We start from the raw sequence: 16,239 nt of genomic DNA, 5'->3' as shown, positions 1-16,239 counted from the left end.
TCACCTCTCCCCCGCACGCACGCCCCCTGCACTCACCACTCCCCCGCACACACACACACACCTCCCCCCCACACCCACCTCCCCCACGCTCCGCTCGCCCGCTGCGCTCACCTCTCACCCACACCGAGTGCACTCACCTCTATCCCACACACACGTCCCCTGCACTCAAATCTCCCCCACACACCCAGTGCACTCACCTCTACCCCACACACACACCCGCTGCGCTTCTCTCCCCCACACGCCCGCTGCGCTCACCTCTCACCCACACGCTGCACTCACCTCTCCCACACACACACCCGCTGCGCTCCTCTCCCACACACGCCCGCTGCGCTCACCTCTCACCCACACACACGCCCCCTGCAATCAAATCTCCCCTACACACCCAGTGCACTCACCTCTACCCCACACACACACACACGCCCCCTGCACTCACCTCTCCCCCACACACCCAGTGCACTCACCTCTACCCCACACACACCCGCTGCGCTTCTCTCCCCCACACGCCCGCTGCGCTCACCTCTCAACCACACACACACACGCTGCGCTCACCTCTCCCCCACACACACACACCCGCTGCGCTCCTCTCCCACACACACCCGCTGCGCTCACCTCTCACCCACACACACGCCCCCTGCACACCTCTACCCCACACCCAGTGCACTCACCTCTACCCCACACACATGCCCCCTGCACTCAAATCTCCCCCACACACCCAGTGCACTCACCTCTACCCCACAAACACACACGCCCCCTGCACTCACCTCTCCCCCACACCCTGTGCACTCACCTCTACCCCACACACACACACACGCCCCCTGCACTCAAATCTCCCCCACCTCTACCCCACACACACACACACACACACACACACACACCCCCTGCACTCACCTCTCCCCCACACCCAGTGCACTCACCTCTACCCCACACACACGCCCCCTGCACTCAAATCTCCCCCACACACCCAGAGCACTCACCTCTACCCCCCCCCACACACACGCCCCCTGCACTCACCTCACTCACACACACGCCCCCTGCACTCAAATCTCCCCCACACACCCAGAGCACTCACCTCTACCCCCCCCACACACACACACACACCTCCCCCCCCACACACACACACCTCCCCCCCCCACACACACACACTTCCCCCACACACACACACACTTCCCCACACACACACACACTTCCCCCACACACACACACTTCCCCCACACACACACACCTCCCCCACACACACACACACCTCCCCCACACACACACACACACACCTCCCCCACACACACCTCCCCCACACACACACACCTCCCCCCCACACACACACACCTCCCCCACACACACACACACCTCCCCCACACACACACACCTCCCCCACACACACACACCTCCCCCACACACACACACCTCCCCCACACACACACACCTCCCCCACACACACACACCTCCCCCACACACACACACACACCTCCCCCACACACACACACACACCTCCCCCACACACACACACACACCTCCCCCACACACACACACCTCCCCCACACACACACACACACCTCCCCCACACACACACACACACCTCCCCCACACACACACACACACACACACACCTCCCCCCCACACACACACACACCTCCCCCCCACACACACACACACCTCCCCCCCACACACACACACACCTCCCCCACACACACACACACACACACACCTCCCACACACACACACACACACCTCCCACACACACACACACACACCTCCCACACACACAACACACACCTCCCACACACACACACACACCTCCCACACACACACACACACCTCCCACACACACACACACACCTCCCACACACACACACACACCTCCCACACACACACACACACACACACACCTCCCACACACACACACACACACCTCCCACACACACACACACCTCCCACACACACACACACACCTCCCACACACACACACACACACCTCCCACACACACACACACACCTCCCACACACACACACACACCTCCCACACACACACACACCTCCCACACACACACACACACCTCCCACACACACACACACACCTCCCACACACACACACCTCCCACACACACACACCTCCCACACACACACACCTCCCACACACACACACCTCCCACACACACACACCTCCCACACACACACACCTCCCACACACACACACACCCACCTCACCCCTCCTTCGCCCCCTCCCCCCGCGCACACACACCTCTCACCTCGCCCACCCATGCTCACCCCTCCTTCCCCCACTCCCCCGCACACACCTCTCTCACCTCGCCCACCCACGCTCACCTCTCCCAGACGGAAGCCCTGTACAGGCCACACCTTGGTCTTCACCATTAATATAATAATGTAGATCTCCTGTCGCTGTTCTCATCATTCCAATCCTAGAACCGGCTCCCAAGGAATCCAGATCGCAGCCGTAATTGTTCCTCAGGGTGTTTCCATCCTGCATGATGGCGGTGCCGCTAGAGTGGGGAGCAGTGTCAGACATTGTGGGGTCTATACAACAACATCCCTAGCAGAGAGAAGGGCTACGCGCCTTCCTAGAGAGCGCGGCAAGAACACGGAGAGGGGCAGAACCCAGAACAAGCGCTAAGCCCGGTCTACAACTCACCATGAGGAGACATTGGTAGGGAGACTCATACCTCAGCATCCACGTATCATAGTCAATGTCCGTCATTGTGTTGGGAAACTCCAGATCCTCAGGACGAATCGCAGTGACACCTGGGGGGGATGCATGTGGCTGTTATATGCAGAGAACAGTATTATAATATATCCTATAATATCACTTTCCCAGGAATAAAGGTGCAGAAGAAATTAGCAAATCTGGTGGAGCCTGCGCAGCGGCAGGGGGTGGGGCCTGAGCAGCGGCAGAGGGTGGGGGGTGGTGACATGTATGTTGGCCATACGGTAAGTGCTCCGTGGCCATACTGTATGTAATAACAAGAGATATGGTAAGAACTTACCTTTATTATCTCTGTTTCTACGAAGACCATAGGGTCCACAGTGTTGACCTTGGGTATAGGTTGGGAACCAAATCCGGGAACCACGCAGTTAAAGCTTTTAGCTCCCAGGATGCACTGGGTCCACTCTCCCTAGAACCCCGCCCCTAGGGACCCACAGCTCCAGTAGAATAAGTATAAACCAAAACAGAAAGGCCTATCCTATGTGAAGGCCCCTGAGATAGTCATACGAAGTTATCTAGCCAATGTCAAATTAGCGGCCGGCCATCCTTCCCTGTGAAGTCCAAAGACCACAAATAAGGAGTCTGAGATCCTGAAGGAACCTGAACGGATCACATAAATCTGGAGAGGCCCGGACCACAGTCAATGAGGCCACACCAGCCGAGAGGACTGTTGACGAAAATGTCAGTACCATAAGTTCCAGAATAATATGGAACTTAAAAACCACGTTAGGAAAAGACCCAGGGGCGAGTGCAACTCACACCCCTGACATGGTGAACCCTTCCGACACTCTCCTGGCGGATGCCAACGCCATGAGAGAGAGAGTGAGTCTAAGCTATAGACCATGTAATGGCTACCAAGGCTAGTGGTTCAAATGAAAGCCCCAGGGGGGCACGAAGAACCACTATTAAATCCCAAGGAGCCCCTAAGGAAGATAAAGGGAGGCATAATCCAGAAAAAACACCCTGAAGGATGAACCGGATACCAGAGAGTGGAGTAATTGCACCTCCAAACCAAACTGACAGTGCAGAATCCGCACTGACAGGAAGGCCAGGCAGAGGGCGAGACTCAAGCCAGCTGGAAGAAATGCCAGAACTTTTGGAAATCCAAATCACCGGAGGATCGTAGCGACAGGTACGATACCATAAGAGTTATGTATGCCACAGTCTGTGGTAGATCCCAGCAAAGTCTGGCCTATGTGCTCTAAACATCTCAATGATGACAGAGCCAGGGAAGCCCTAGGACCACAGTAGGGAAGCAGTCAAAGACAAACGATCCAGGTCCAGGGAAAAACAAGGACCCTGAGACAACAGATCCGGACAGAGAAGCAGTAGGAACGGAGCATTGATGAGGAGACTCCAAAAAGTACCAGTGATGTCTGGGACGAACTGGAGCCACCAGAAGGAAAGCCCCTCCGTCTCGAATTAGACCTCGAGGAAGAAGTGAGACTGGAGGACACAGGCACACAAAGTGGAAGGACCACGTCACTGACAAAGAGTTACTGAAGGTTGCTTCAGTACCCCTAGTGCTGGACTGTAACACCGGTAGTGTGTGATAGAGTCAGAAGGCCATGAGGATCACCTCAGGGAGGCCCTCTCAGCTCACCAGGAGTTGAAACCTCTCTTGGAGAAGAGACTACTCCCCGTAATGCACGTCGTGACAGCTGAGGAAGCCCGCTTCCCAATGGAGAGCTCCCAGAATGAACACTGCAGAGATGGCCAGGAGGAGACCCTTGGACTATGTCCGAATTTGTGACATTCCTGACATTGCCACCCAACATCCAGTGTTGCCTAGATGGAAACCACTGTTGTGACACTGTCGGACTGAACCCTTTCAGGTTTAACCTGAAATATGTGTTAGGCCAGAGTGAAGGCCCAAGAAAGCCTAAAGATCCAACAAGTAAATTGGCAGGGCGGAAGCAACAGACTTCCAATAACCCCAAAATGAATGCGGACCAGACACTGTCCGTAGCAAAGAATACTCTGGACGAGATGGCCATAGCCACCCAGACAGAGATGGATTCACCTCCGGAGAGAGCATCATCATTTGAACAGCGATCCGATGGAAAAAACTCAATCCATCTGGAGAGGGGCCAATTATGGCAAGGCCTGGAATGGAACTGAGCACATTCCACCCTTCCAAAAGAAGACACTCTGGATATTTGACCGCGGATAATAGAGAGTAATGACATATGTTGACTGCGTAGACATCCGAACACTCCTAGCTGAAGAGTGAATATCTTGTCTTACGCCAGAAGAATTCTCAGATTCTGAGATCCAGCAATGCTCCCAGATGAAGAATACCCTTTGAGGGATGTAGGGAGGACTTTTTCCACGTTGATTAAACATCTGTTCCCTGAAGAAGCCATGGCTATCCTGACCTGGCTGTCAAGTACCTCAGTGATCCTGCTAAGAGCAGGAGGCCATCCCGATACTGGAGCAGTCGGATACACTGAACAGGTGAACTGTCAGAAAATCCATAAAGCTAGTAAACCCCGATGGGGCTGAGGACAGTCCCAAAAGGCAGAGCCCGAAAATTTTAAGTGTTGCTGTGGCACAGCAAACCTGAGCCCATGCTGATGAGAGGGCTCTATATGTACCCGTAAGTACGTGACCTGAATATTCAGAGACACCATAAAGTCCCCAGGTTCCAAACTTGGGATGATGGAGCATGGTGGACTCCTCCTGAGCCCAGATACCTGTAGGAACTGGTTCAGGGAATTGAGACAGAATAGTCCAAAGAGGACCATTCAGCCACTGCACCAGAAAGAAATCAGAACAACCAGTCCCTCGCTGAGATAGTGAGGATGGCCTAAATAGCTCTGCTTACCGCAAAGACTGTATAGCTTTCTGGATTTGAAAGACCCCGTTCGGGTCTGAAGAAGGAAACACGTACCACCACATGGAAAGAGGTCGCCTGAGCATCCATGGTCACTTAACAATAGCACTGGGTGAACTGAGAAAGTCGGTATCTCACTCTGGAATCCCCCAGTTGTAGACCTGTCCCGTCAGGCTGAAGATTTATCCTTAGGTTCAGAAGCAGGGTCGACTGGAAGCCCAGGTCTGCTCGGTACTGGATATGGCGGCCCTTGTATAGGCCGACAGCCTAGGAAGAAACAGGCCATTAGGCTGACCGTGAAGGCCAAAAGACGTAACAGATTTAGTCTGAGGCCTTGTAGTGGGAGTAGCTGAAGGCGGTAAACTTGTCGTTAGTAATACCCCCAAATGTTACTACAATTTTGTCAAGGTCAGGACCAAACAAGATCTACCCTATAGATGGTATCTGCACCTCTGCATACCCAGAGCGCAGCCATAGGGTATTACGGAGGATACAGTCGCAGCCGGAACTCTGAAAGTTAGGAGACTGGTATCCAATATAGGCATTTCCACCTATGACAACTGCATATATTACGTGAGCGACCAAATACATTTGAACCCCAGACGTGTTGGTGGGGAAAAAACATTACAAATGCATCAGCTCAGTATGCAATAGTATTAACCAACCATGCTATAGCCATGGTAGGATGGGTAACAACTCCTGAAAGCGAGTATACTGATTTCAGGCAGAGTTACACCCTACGGATCCGAAGTATCCGACCACGCAGGAATGGGATGCGTAGTAACGTCTGTAATCATACGAGTAACACGCCCATCCACCCCAGGAGGGGCTCATGATGACCCTCAGGGAATTTGGGACAGGAGGCCAAACACTGTTGTAATACCTCATATCTGGCAACAGCCAGAGTCCCGTCATGCGATCCACCCGCTAGTCAGCAACAGGGAACCTGAAGGCACGTAATACTGAGGGTGTATGATACAGGTGCAGGTCAACATTCACTCTAACCAGAATGGACCTGCTACCAGCCCTAAAACAGGGATAATAATACCTGAAATAGGCTTCCCCCCCGTGTAAGAGGGAAAGAGCCCAAAACAGTATCCAGTTCACGGCAGAGTCAACCGGGAAGTAACCACAGGGCGTAAAACACGCCAATTTGCGTTTCGTAAAAAAACGACATCCACCCAGGGTGGCTGTTGCGGTAATCCCTGCAAGGGGCATGACAGACTATTGTGGCACCAGGGGGAATTCATATACTGCGAAAAACCCCTGCAGGGAGCGGTAGTCTGTGTCACAGGGGAAGAGTGCAAGAAACTGCGAGATACCCTGAGATGAAAAGGGAAGTATGGTGAAGTAACCCCAAGTGAGACTTTAGACACTGAAAGGCGCGCTGAGCTGAGGGGAGGAGCCGCTGTAACAGGGAAGGCTTCCTCCTCTGGCCGGCTATTAACCACCCGTGCGCTTGCAGGCAAGCGATAGTCAGGTGGAGATGTTGAAGCAGTACCTCCGGGGAGCTCGCCAGCAACAGGAGGTCGTCCAGATACGGCAGCAGCCGTACATTCTGGTTCCGAAGATGTGCGGCCATAGCTGCCATAACCTTTGTGAATACCCTCGGTGGCATGGAGAGGCCAAATGGTAGCGCCCGGAACTGATAATGATGCTGAAGGATAGCGAACCTCAGATACCGCTGGTGCGAAGGTGCTATCGGAACATGGAGATAGGCGTCCTGGATATCCAGGGAGACCATGTAATCCCCCGGTTCCATCGCCAGAATGATGGAACGTAACGTTTCCATCCTGAACTTGGGAACTCTGAGGAATTTGTTCAGAGACTTCAAGTTGAGGATAGGGCGATGAGAACCATAGGGTTTCCGCACCAGAAACAAAGAAGAATAGTACCCCATTCCTCGTTGTAATTGAGGAACGGGAACAATGACCCCTGCTTTCAGCAAGGACTCTATAGCTTCCTGAATCTGTAAGGTCTTGGTAATATCCTGAGAAGGACTCGTGCAGAAAAACTGGTGGGGCGGTCTGTGCCGAAAAGACAGGGCGTACCCCTGGGAGACCACTTCTCGAACCCAGGCATCCGTGGTGGTATTGTGCCAGCACTGGGCAAATAGAAGAAGTCGGCCTCCCACTCTGAGGTCCCCCAGAGGGAGGCCCGTCCCATCAGGCAGAAGGTTTATCTTCCTGCTTGGAAGAAGGGCGCCTGGCACTCCAGGCCTGCTTCTTGGGCTTAGAAGCGGCCTTGGTCGTCGACTGCCTCGGAAAGGATTGACCTTTGGCCTTGCCCTGAACCCGAAAGGACCGAAAGGCAGAGCTCCGTACCTTGGTAGGTGCAGAAGCCGAAGGGAGGAAGGCTGATTTAGACTTAGCCAGAGTGTCCACAATTTTGTCCAAGTCTGGACCAAAAAGCAACTCCCCATTAAAAGGTAAGGCCTCCAGCCCCTTTTTGGAGTCAGCGTTAGCTCTCCAAGACCTCAGCCACAAGGACCGACACGCCGACACAGCTGCAGCCGACACCCGAGAGGTCAGCAGGCTTGCATCTAACGATGCTTCCCCAATATAGGAAGCCGCATCCCGCATTTGACCTATCAACGCTCTCTGGATCTCCGGAGCATCCTCCGGAAAGGTATCCTCCAAAGCATTGGCCCAGCTCTCGATGGCCTTAGCCACCCAAGAGATGGCCATGGACGGACGGGCCACCGCCCCCGAGAGAAAGTAGATAGACTTTAAACAAGTCTCCACTTTCCTGTCCGTGGGATCTTTCAGGGAGGAGATCGACGGCAAAGGCAGCGTAGAGCTTTTAATTAAGCGGGTAACGTGGGAATCCACCGCGGGAGGAGTTTCCCACTTCCTGCAATGAGCCTCCGGAAACGGATAGTTTGAAGCCAACCGCTTCTGCGGTTGGAACCTCTTGCTGGGCAACTGCCAGGCCCCTGCCATATGATCCGTCAACTGATCGGACAGGGGAAAACCGTCAAAGCTACTTTGGCCTTCTTAAAATTTGGGTACTTTGACCTGGGGCCGGCACATCCTCCTCAATGTGAAGGATGGCCTGCACCGCCCTAACCAATGCCGGCACATTAATGGAAGACTTAGCCTCCACCTTCTGGGCCCCGCCATCCCAGTCAGAGTCTTCACGGATCTCCCCATCATCCGAAGACACGTCCGTGTCCGTGAACTGAGCCGCCAGTGAAGCCGGAACGAGTCACTTGGACGCCCGTGGGGGCAAATCACTGTGCAACATAGTTTGAAAGGCCGATGACGAAGCCACCAGGCTCTGAATAGAGCTGGAGAGGACGTCCACCCAAGGAGGGGGTACTGCCTGAGGATACCCCTGAAAAGGTACCATCGACTGCTGCGGCACCGTGGGGGATTGCACGTATACAGGTAAACCCGCATAAGGACCCACAGTCTGAGACCCAGGAGGAGACTGCACCAGACGCGTCACACCCGGGGAACGGGTGATGGTAGGCTGGGGCAACGCCCTAGAAGGGGCCGCAGTCGGGACCGCAAGTCGGTCCGCGATCGACGCCAGCACTTGCGTAAACATCGCCCACGGAGGATCCTGCGCCACCGGGGGTTTAGAGGGACCAGGTACCAACTGGCACCAACCGCACAGACCGTCCTGAGACAAATCCGCCCCGTCAACCCCTGCCGAACAGCGACGGCAGGAAAACAACACAGGAGCCTCAGAGCGCTCCTTCTCCTCATCAGACATGACACAAACTTTTTGCAATAAAAGTGTCTCACCGAAACGAGGTAAGGCGTATAACCACCTGCGCACTCCCAAGTATGCAACCCAAACAGCCCACAATATGGTACTAGGAGCACACCGCAGTATGTGACGGACCTCACAAATACGTAGATCTATATAAGTGAGGTTACACAGAAAGAACACCCCTCCCCCACGCACCTGCGGGCCATAGGAGAAGGAAAGGGATAGGTATAAGCTGACAGTAAGTAGAAATAAGCACAGACAGGCAGCACTAGTAATAGTCACATACCATGCAGAGAAGTTATACTCACTGCACCTTCCGCTACAGTCACCCTCCCAGATTCAGTGTCTGGGAGGGCTATAGCGCTGCGAACACTGTCCTGATCAGGGGGAGAGGTACGCAGGGGGACTGGTCCACTGGAAGCCTGCCTGGGAGCTCTGCGTTGCTGCCACTGAGAAGATGGCCGCCGGAGAGCTCTGAGGAGGAGTGGCCAGGAGATAACAGCCCAGCGACGCCAGCACACATGAGAGAAGGCGCGCTGGGCTGAGGGGAGGAGCCGCTAAACCAGGGAAGCCTGCCTCCCCTGCTAGTAATGAAACCCGAGGGACGCCGGTTCCCCGCCGGTCTTACACCCTGTAGGTCAGCAGACATGCGGGGTATGCCACAGAGGGGGGGAGCCCGCCGCTACTAGCGCCGCCGGTCTGTCCCCAGAGACCGGCGGCTAAAAGAATGCATTAGTTTCCCCGTGCGCAGCGCGAAGCGCTGCAAGCAGCTTACCTGGCCCCTTGAGTCCGGCAGCAGTCAGTGGGAGCTCCCGGAACCACGCTAGCACTGACTCCGGGGTCCCGCTGCGATCCCCGGATCAGTACTGGCGTCGCAGCACCAGCTGGGCTGTTGGAGCGGCAGCGTGGACGACCAGATGGACAGTCTGATGCTGCCTTTCGGAAGATAGTATAAAAAAATAAAATAAAAAAAATAATAAAATCTTTAAAAATAAAGCTTAGGGGCTCCGGCCGGGCACCAACTAAAACTGAGGTGCTGTGGCTCAGGGGCGGGGTATAGAGGAGGACGGACCCAAGTGCATCCTGGGAGCAGCAAAGCTTTAACTGCGTGGTGCCAGTGGATCCAGATCCAGCTATACCCCCAAGGTCAACCCTGTGGACCCCCTATGGACCCTGAAGTATGTATGATACTGGCCATACGGTAAGTGCTCTGTGGCCATACTGTATGTAATATGTACGATGTTGGCCATACGGTAAGTGTTCCGTGGCCATACTGTGTGTAATATGTACGATGCTGGCCATACGGTAAGTGGTCTGTGGCCATACTGTATGTAATATGTACGATGCTGGCCATACGGTAAATGCTCTGTGGCCATGCTGTATGTAATATGTACGATGCTGGCCATTCGGTAAGTGCTCTGTGGCCATACTGTATGTAATATGTACGATGCTGGCCATTCGGTAAGTGTTCTGTGGCCATACTGTATGTAATATGTATGATGCTGGCCATACTGTATGTAATATGTACGATGCTGGCCATATGGTAAGTGCCCTGTGGCCATACTGTATGTGACATGTACGATGCTGGCCATACGGTAAGTGTTCTGTGGCCATACTGTATGTAATATGTATGATGCTGGCCATACGGTAAGTGGTCTGTGGCCATACTGTATGTAATATGTATGATGCTGCCTATACGGTAAGTGCTCTGTGGCCATACTGTATGTAATATGTACGATGCTGGCTATACGGTAAGTGGTCTGTGGCCATACTGTATGTAATATGTACGATGCTGGCCATACGGTAAGTGTTCTGTGGCCATACTGTATGTAATATGTATGATGCTGGCTATACGGTAAGTGCCCTGTGGCCATACTGTATGTAATATGTACGATGCTGGCCATACGGTAAGTGCCCTGTGGCCATACTGTATGCAATATGTATGATGCTGGCCATACGGTAAGTGTTCTGTGGCCATACTGTATGTAATAACAAGAGATATGGTAAGAACTTACCTTTGTTATCTCTGTTTCTACGAAGTCCATAGGGTCCACAGGGTTGACCTTGGGGTATAGGTTGGGAACCAAATCCGGGCACCACGCAGTTAAAGCTTTTAGCTCCCAGGATGCACTTGGGTCCACTCTCCCTATAACCCCACCCCCAAGCCAGAGGCACCTCAGTTTGTAAGTAGCCAAAGGCCGGAGGAGAGAAAAAGAGAGAAAACTCGAACACTCGATAACCATACTCACAGAAATGGGAGACGGAAAACCGGTGACCAGCCACACAGCCCATTCGAAGCCAGGTGCGTCAGGGCGGGCGCCCTGTGGACCCTATGGACTTCGTAGAAACAGAGATAACAAAGGTAAGTTCTTACCATATCTCTTGTTTTCTACTTCAGGGTCCATAGGGGGTCCACAGGGTTGACCTTGGGGATGTCCCAAAGCAGTTCAACCAAGGGAGGGGACGCTCCTGTGCTGAGAGGAGAATCCGCCGCCAAAAAGGAAGCATCCTGAGAGGCAAAGGAAACCAATGCCTAGAACCTTAAAAAGGTGTGGACAGAAGACCAGGTGGCCACCTAGCAAGGTAAAACAGCCAAGGCGCCACAGCGAGCCACCCACGAGGGTTACATGGCCCGAGAAAAAACAAGCATCAACAACAGAAAGGCTTACCCATGGGTAGGCCCCTGAAGAAAACATACGAGGCCGTCCAGCCAACATTTGGCCATAGGCCGGCCATCCTTTCCTGTTAAAACCAGAAATCTCAGACCACCAATAAGGAGTCCGATTTCCGTCAGGAACTTGAATGGATCACATAAATCCACAGAGGCCGGACCACAGTCCATGAGGCCACACCAGCCGAGAGGACTGGGAACTGAATGGCCATACCATAAGTTCCAGAATAATATGGAACCTAAAAACCACTTTAAGAAGAAACACAGGGCGAGAGCAACTCACACCCTGACATGATGCCCTCCAGAAGAGGGAGCCACATGAGAACGCTCCCAATTCAGACACTCTCCTGGTTGATTTAAACACCTTGAAAGAGAGAGAGAGAGAGAGAGAGCTTAAACAATAGACCATGTAATGGCTATCACAACCAGCGGTTCCATTGACTGTCCCCGGAGGGAACAAAGAACCACTACTAACTCCCCAGGAGTCCCTAGGGAGGACAAGTGGAGGCATAATCCAGAAAACACTCCAAAGGATGAACTGGATACCAGAGCGGAGCAATTCCATATCTTAACCATACCGACAGCGTAGAGATCCGCACTGTCAGGAAGGCCAGGCCAAGGGTGAAACCCAAGCCAGCCGGAAGGAATGCCAGAATATCTGGAAATCCTGGACACCGGAGGATCGTATCGACAGGTACGATACCATAAAAATTATGTATGCCACAGTCCGTGGCAGATCCCAGCAAAGTCTGGCCTATCTGCTCTAAACATCTCAATGAAGACAGAGCCAGGGAAGCCCGAGGACCACAGTAGGGGCGCAGTTAAAGACAAGCGATCCAGATCCAGGGAAAAACAAGGACCCTGAGACAACAGGTCCAGATAGTGAAGCAGTAGGAACGGAGCATCGATGAGGAGACTCCGAAAATCTTAGTACCAGTGATGTCTGGGACGACCTGGAGCCCCCAGAAGGAAAGCCCCTCCGTCTCGAATTAAACTTCCGAAGACCTCGAGGAAGAAGTGAGACCGGAGGACACAGGTACACAAAGTGGAAGGACCACTTCACTGACAAAGAGTCACTGAAGGTAGCTTCAGTACTCCTAGAGCTGGACTGTAACACCGGTAATGTGTGATTGAGTCAGAAGGCCATGGGGATCAATCCCCTCAGGGAGGCCCACTCTGCTCACCAGGAGTTGAAACCTCTCTTGGAGAAGAGACTAGTCCCCGGGATGCACGCCGTGACGGCTGAGGAAGCCCGCTTCCCAATGGAGAGCTCCGGGAATAAACACCGCAGAGTTGGCCAGGAGAAGACCCTTGGACTACGTCAGAATGGGTGACATTCCTGACATTGCCACCCAACTACCAGTGTTGCCTAGATGGAAGCCACTGTTGTGACACTGTCGGACTGAACCTATTCAGGTTTACCGTGACAAATGGGTTAGGCCAGAGTGAAAGTCCAAGACAGCCTAAAGTATCAACAAGTTAAGTGGCAGAGCAGAAGCGACAGACGTCCAACTGCCCCGAAACGAATGCGGACCAGACACTGTCTTTAGCAAAGAATACCCTGGACGAGATGGCCATAGCCACCCGGACAGAGACCAACTCGCCTCCGGAGAAAGTATCATCGTTCGAACAGCGATCCGATGGAAAAAACTCGATCCATCTGGAGGGGAGTCAATTATGGCAAGGCCTGGAATGGAACTGAGCACATTCCACCCTACCAAAAGGTAGACACTCTGGTAGACCGCGCATCACAAAGAGTAATGACATATGTCGACTGCGTAGATATCCGCACACTCCAAGTTGAAGAGTGGAGATCTTGTCTTACGCCAGAAAAATTCTCAGATTCTGAGAATCCAGCAGTGCTCCCAGATGAAGAAAACCCTGTGAGGGATGCAGGGAGGACTTTTTCTCCGTTGACTAATTATCTGTGCCGAGAAGAAGCCACGGTTATCCTGACCTGGCGGTAAAGTACCTTGGTGATCCTGCTAAAAGCAGGAGACCGTCCAGAGAAAGGAGCATTCGGATACACTGAACAGGTGAACTGTCAGAAAATCCATAAAGCTGGTAAACCCCGGTGGAGTTGAGGACAGCCCCAAAAGGCAGAGCCCGAAACTTACAAGTGTTGCTGTGGCACAGCAAACCTGAACCCATGCTGATGAGAGGGCTCTGTATGTACCCGTAGGTACGTATCCTGAATACTCGGATATACCATAAAATCCCCAGGTTCCAAACATCGGATGATGGAGCATGGACGATTCCACCTGAGTCAAGGCACCGTTGGAATCTGATTCAGGGATTTGAGACAGAGTATAGGCAAAGGAGGACCAGTCGGTCACCGCCCCAGAAAGAAAGTAGAACAACCAGTCCCTCACTGAGATAGTGAGGTTGGCCGAAATAGCTCTGCTTACCACAAAGACTGTATAGCTTTCTGGGATTGTAAGGCCCTGATCAGGTCTGAAGAAGGGCCCGTGTAACAATGCCTGTGAGGAGGCTGCCTGAGCAATGAGAGGCCGTTGAGAATCAGAACCTCACTCTGGAAATTCCCCAGATGTAGACCTGTCCCGTCAGGCTGAGGGTATATCCTCAGGTGTAGAAACAGGGTCGTCCGGAAGTCCAGGACTGCTCGGTACTGGATATGGTGGCCCCCATGGAGGCCGACAGCCTAGGAAAAAACAGGCCTTTAGGCTGACCCTGAGGACAAAAAGACTTAACAGAGTTAGTCAGAATGTAGTGGGAGTAGCTAAAGACGGTATCTCCCCATTAGTGATACTGCCAATGATGCAACGATCTTGTCAAGGTCAGGACCAAACAAGAACTTCCCCATGGAAGGAGTGTGCACCTCTGCTTTCCCATAACGCAGCCATAGGGTACTGCGGGGGATACAGACGCCGCCGAAACCCTGAAAGTTAGAAGACCGGCATCCCATGAGGTAATCCCACATATGACCACTGCATATTTTCTGTGAGCGGCAAAAGATATTTGAACCTCAGACGTGTTGGAGGGGAAAAACGTCACAAAAGCATCACCATGCGATGGCCATGGTAGGACGGGCAACAGGCCCTGAAAACGAGTACATTGATTTCAGGCAAAGTTACCACCTACGGATCCGTAAAATCCGTCCAGGCCGGGATGGGAGGCGTATTAATGCCTGTAACCCGATGATTAACATACAAATCCATCCCAGTAGGGGATTTCCATTACTTGTGAGGACCCTCAGGGAATGGGAAACAGGAGGCCTTTGTGACTCCTCGTATCTGGCGACAGCCAGACTCCCGCTATGAGATCCACCCTTGGGCAGAAAACGGGAGATGTATGATACAGGTGCAGGATCGACATTCTCTATATCCAGAATGAACCTGGCTACCAGCCCCAAAGCAGGGATAATACTACTTGAAATCGGCTCCCCCCATGTGAGAGGGAAAACAAGAGATATGGTAAGAACTTACCTTTGTTATCTCTGTTTCTACGAAGTCCATAGGGTCCACAGGGTTGACCTTGGGGTATAGGTTGGGAACCAAATCCGGGCACCACGCAGTTAAAGCTTTTAGCTCCCAGGATGCACTTGGGTCCACTCTCCCTATAACCCCACCCCCAAGCCAGAGGCACCTCAGTTTGTAAGTAGCCAAAGGCCGGAGGAGGAGAGAAAAAGAGAGAGAAAACTGGAACACTCGATAACCATACTCACAGAAATGGGAGACGGAAAACCGGTGACCAGCCACACAGCCCATTCGAAGCCAGGTGCGTCAGGGCGGGCGCCCTGTGGACCCTATGGACTTCGTAGAAACAGAGATAACAAAGGTAAGTTCTTACCATATCTCTTGTTTTCTACTTCAGGGTCCATAGGGGGTCCACAGGGTTGACCTTGGGGATGTCCCAAAGCAGTTCAACCAAGGGAGGGGACGCTCCTGTGCTGAGAGGAGAATCCGCCGCCAAAAAGGAAGCATCCGGAGAGGCAAAGGAAACCAATGCCTAGAACCTTAAAAAGGTGTGGACAGAAGACCACGTGGCCATCTAGCAAGGCAAAACAGCCAAGGTGCCACAGCGAGCCACCCACGAGGGTTACATGGCCCGAGAAAAAACAAGCATCAACAACAGAAAGGCCTACCCATGGGTAGGCCCCTGAAGAAGACATACGAGGCCGTCCAGCCAACATTTGGCCATAGGCCGGCCAGACTTTCCTGTTAAAACCACAAAATTTCAGACCACCAATAAGGAGTCCGATTTCCGTCAGGAACCTGAACGGATCACATAAATCCACAGTCAATGAGGCCACACCAGCCGAGAGGACTGGGGACT

At 53.1% G+C, this 16,239-nt stretch overlaps 1 protein-coding gene across 2 annotated transcripts in view; it reads right to left on the bottom strand.

The window, feature by feature from the left end:
• NEURL4 (neuralized E3 ubiquitin protein ligase 4) overlaps window positions 1-16,239 on the bottom strand; it is a 288,408-nt gene that overhangs the window by 108,987 nt on the left and 163,182 nt on the right. For both annotated transcript variants that reach the window (XM_088464392.1, XM_088464393.1), the window contains exons 13-14: window positions 2,676-2,754; window positions 2,320-2,495 (exon numbers count right to left, since the gene is read on the bottom strand). In XM_088464392.1, coding sequence (XP_088320518.1) covers window positions 2,320-2,495; window positions 2,676-2,754 — 255 coding nt within the window. The remainder of the gene's footprint in view (window positions 1-2,319; window positions 2,496-2,675; window positions 2,755-16,239) is intronic.

The sequence above is a fragment of the Taudactylus pleione genome, unplaced genomic scaffold (assembly GCF_031769625.1).
Source record: "Taudactylus pleione unplaced genomic scaffold, aTauple2 ptg001664l, whole genome shotgun sequence".
Classification (NCBI taxonomy): domain Eukaryota; kingdom Metazoa; phylum Chordata; class Amphibia; order Anura; family Myobatrachidae; genus Taudactylus; species Taudactylus pleione.
This window is presented reverse-complemented; position numbering and strand designations above follow the sequence as displayed.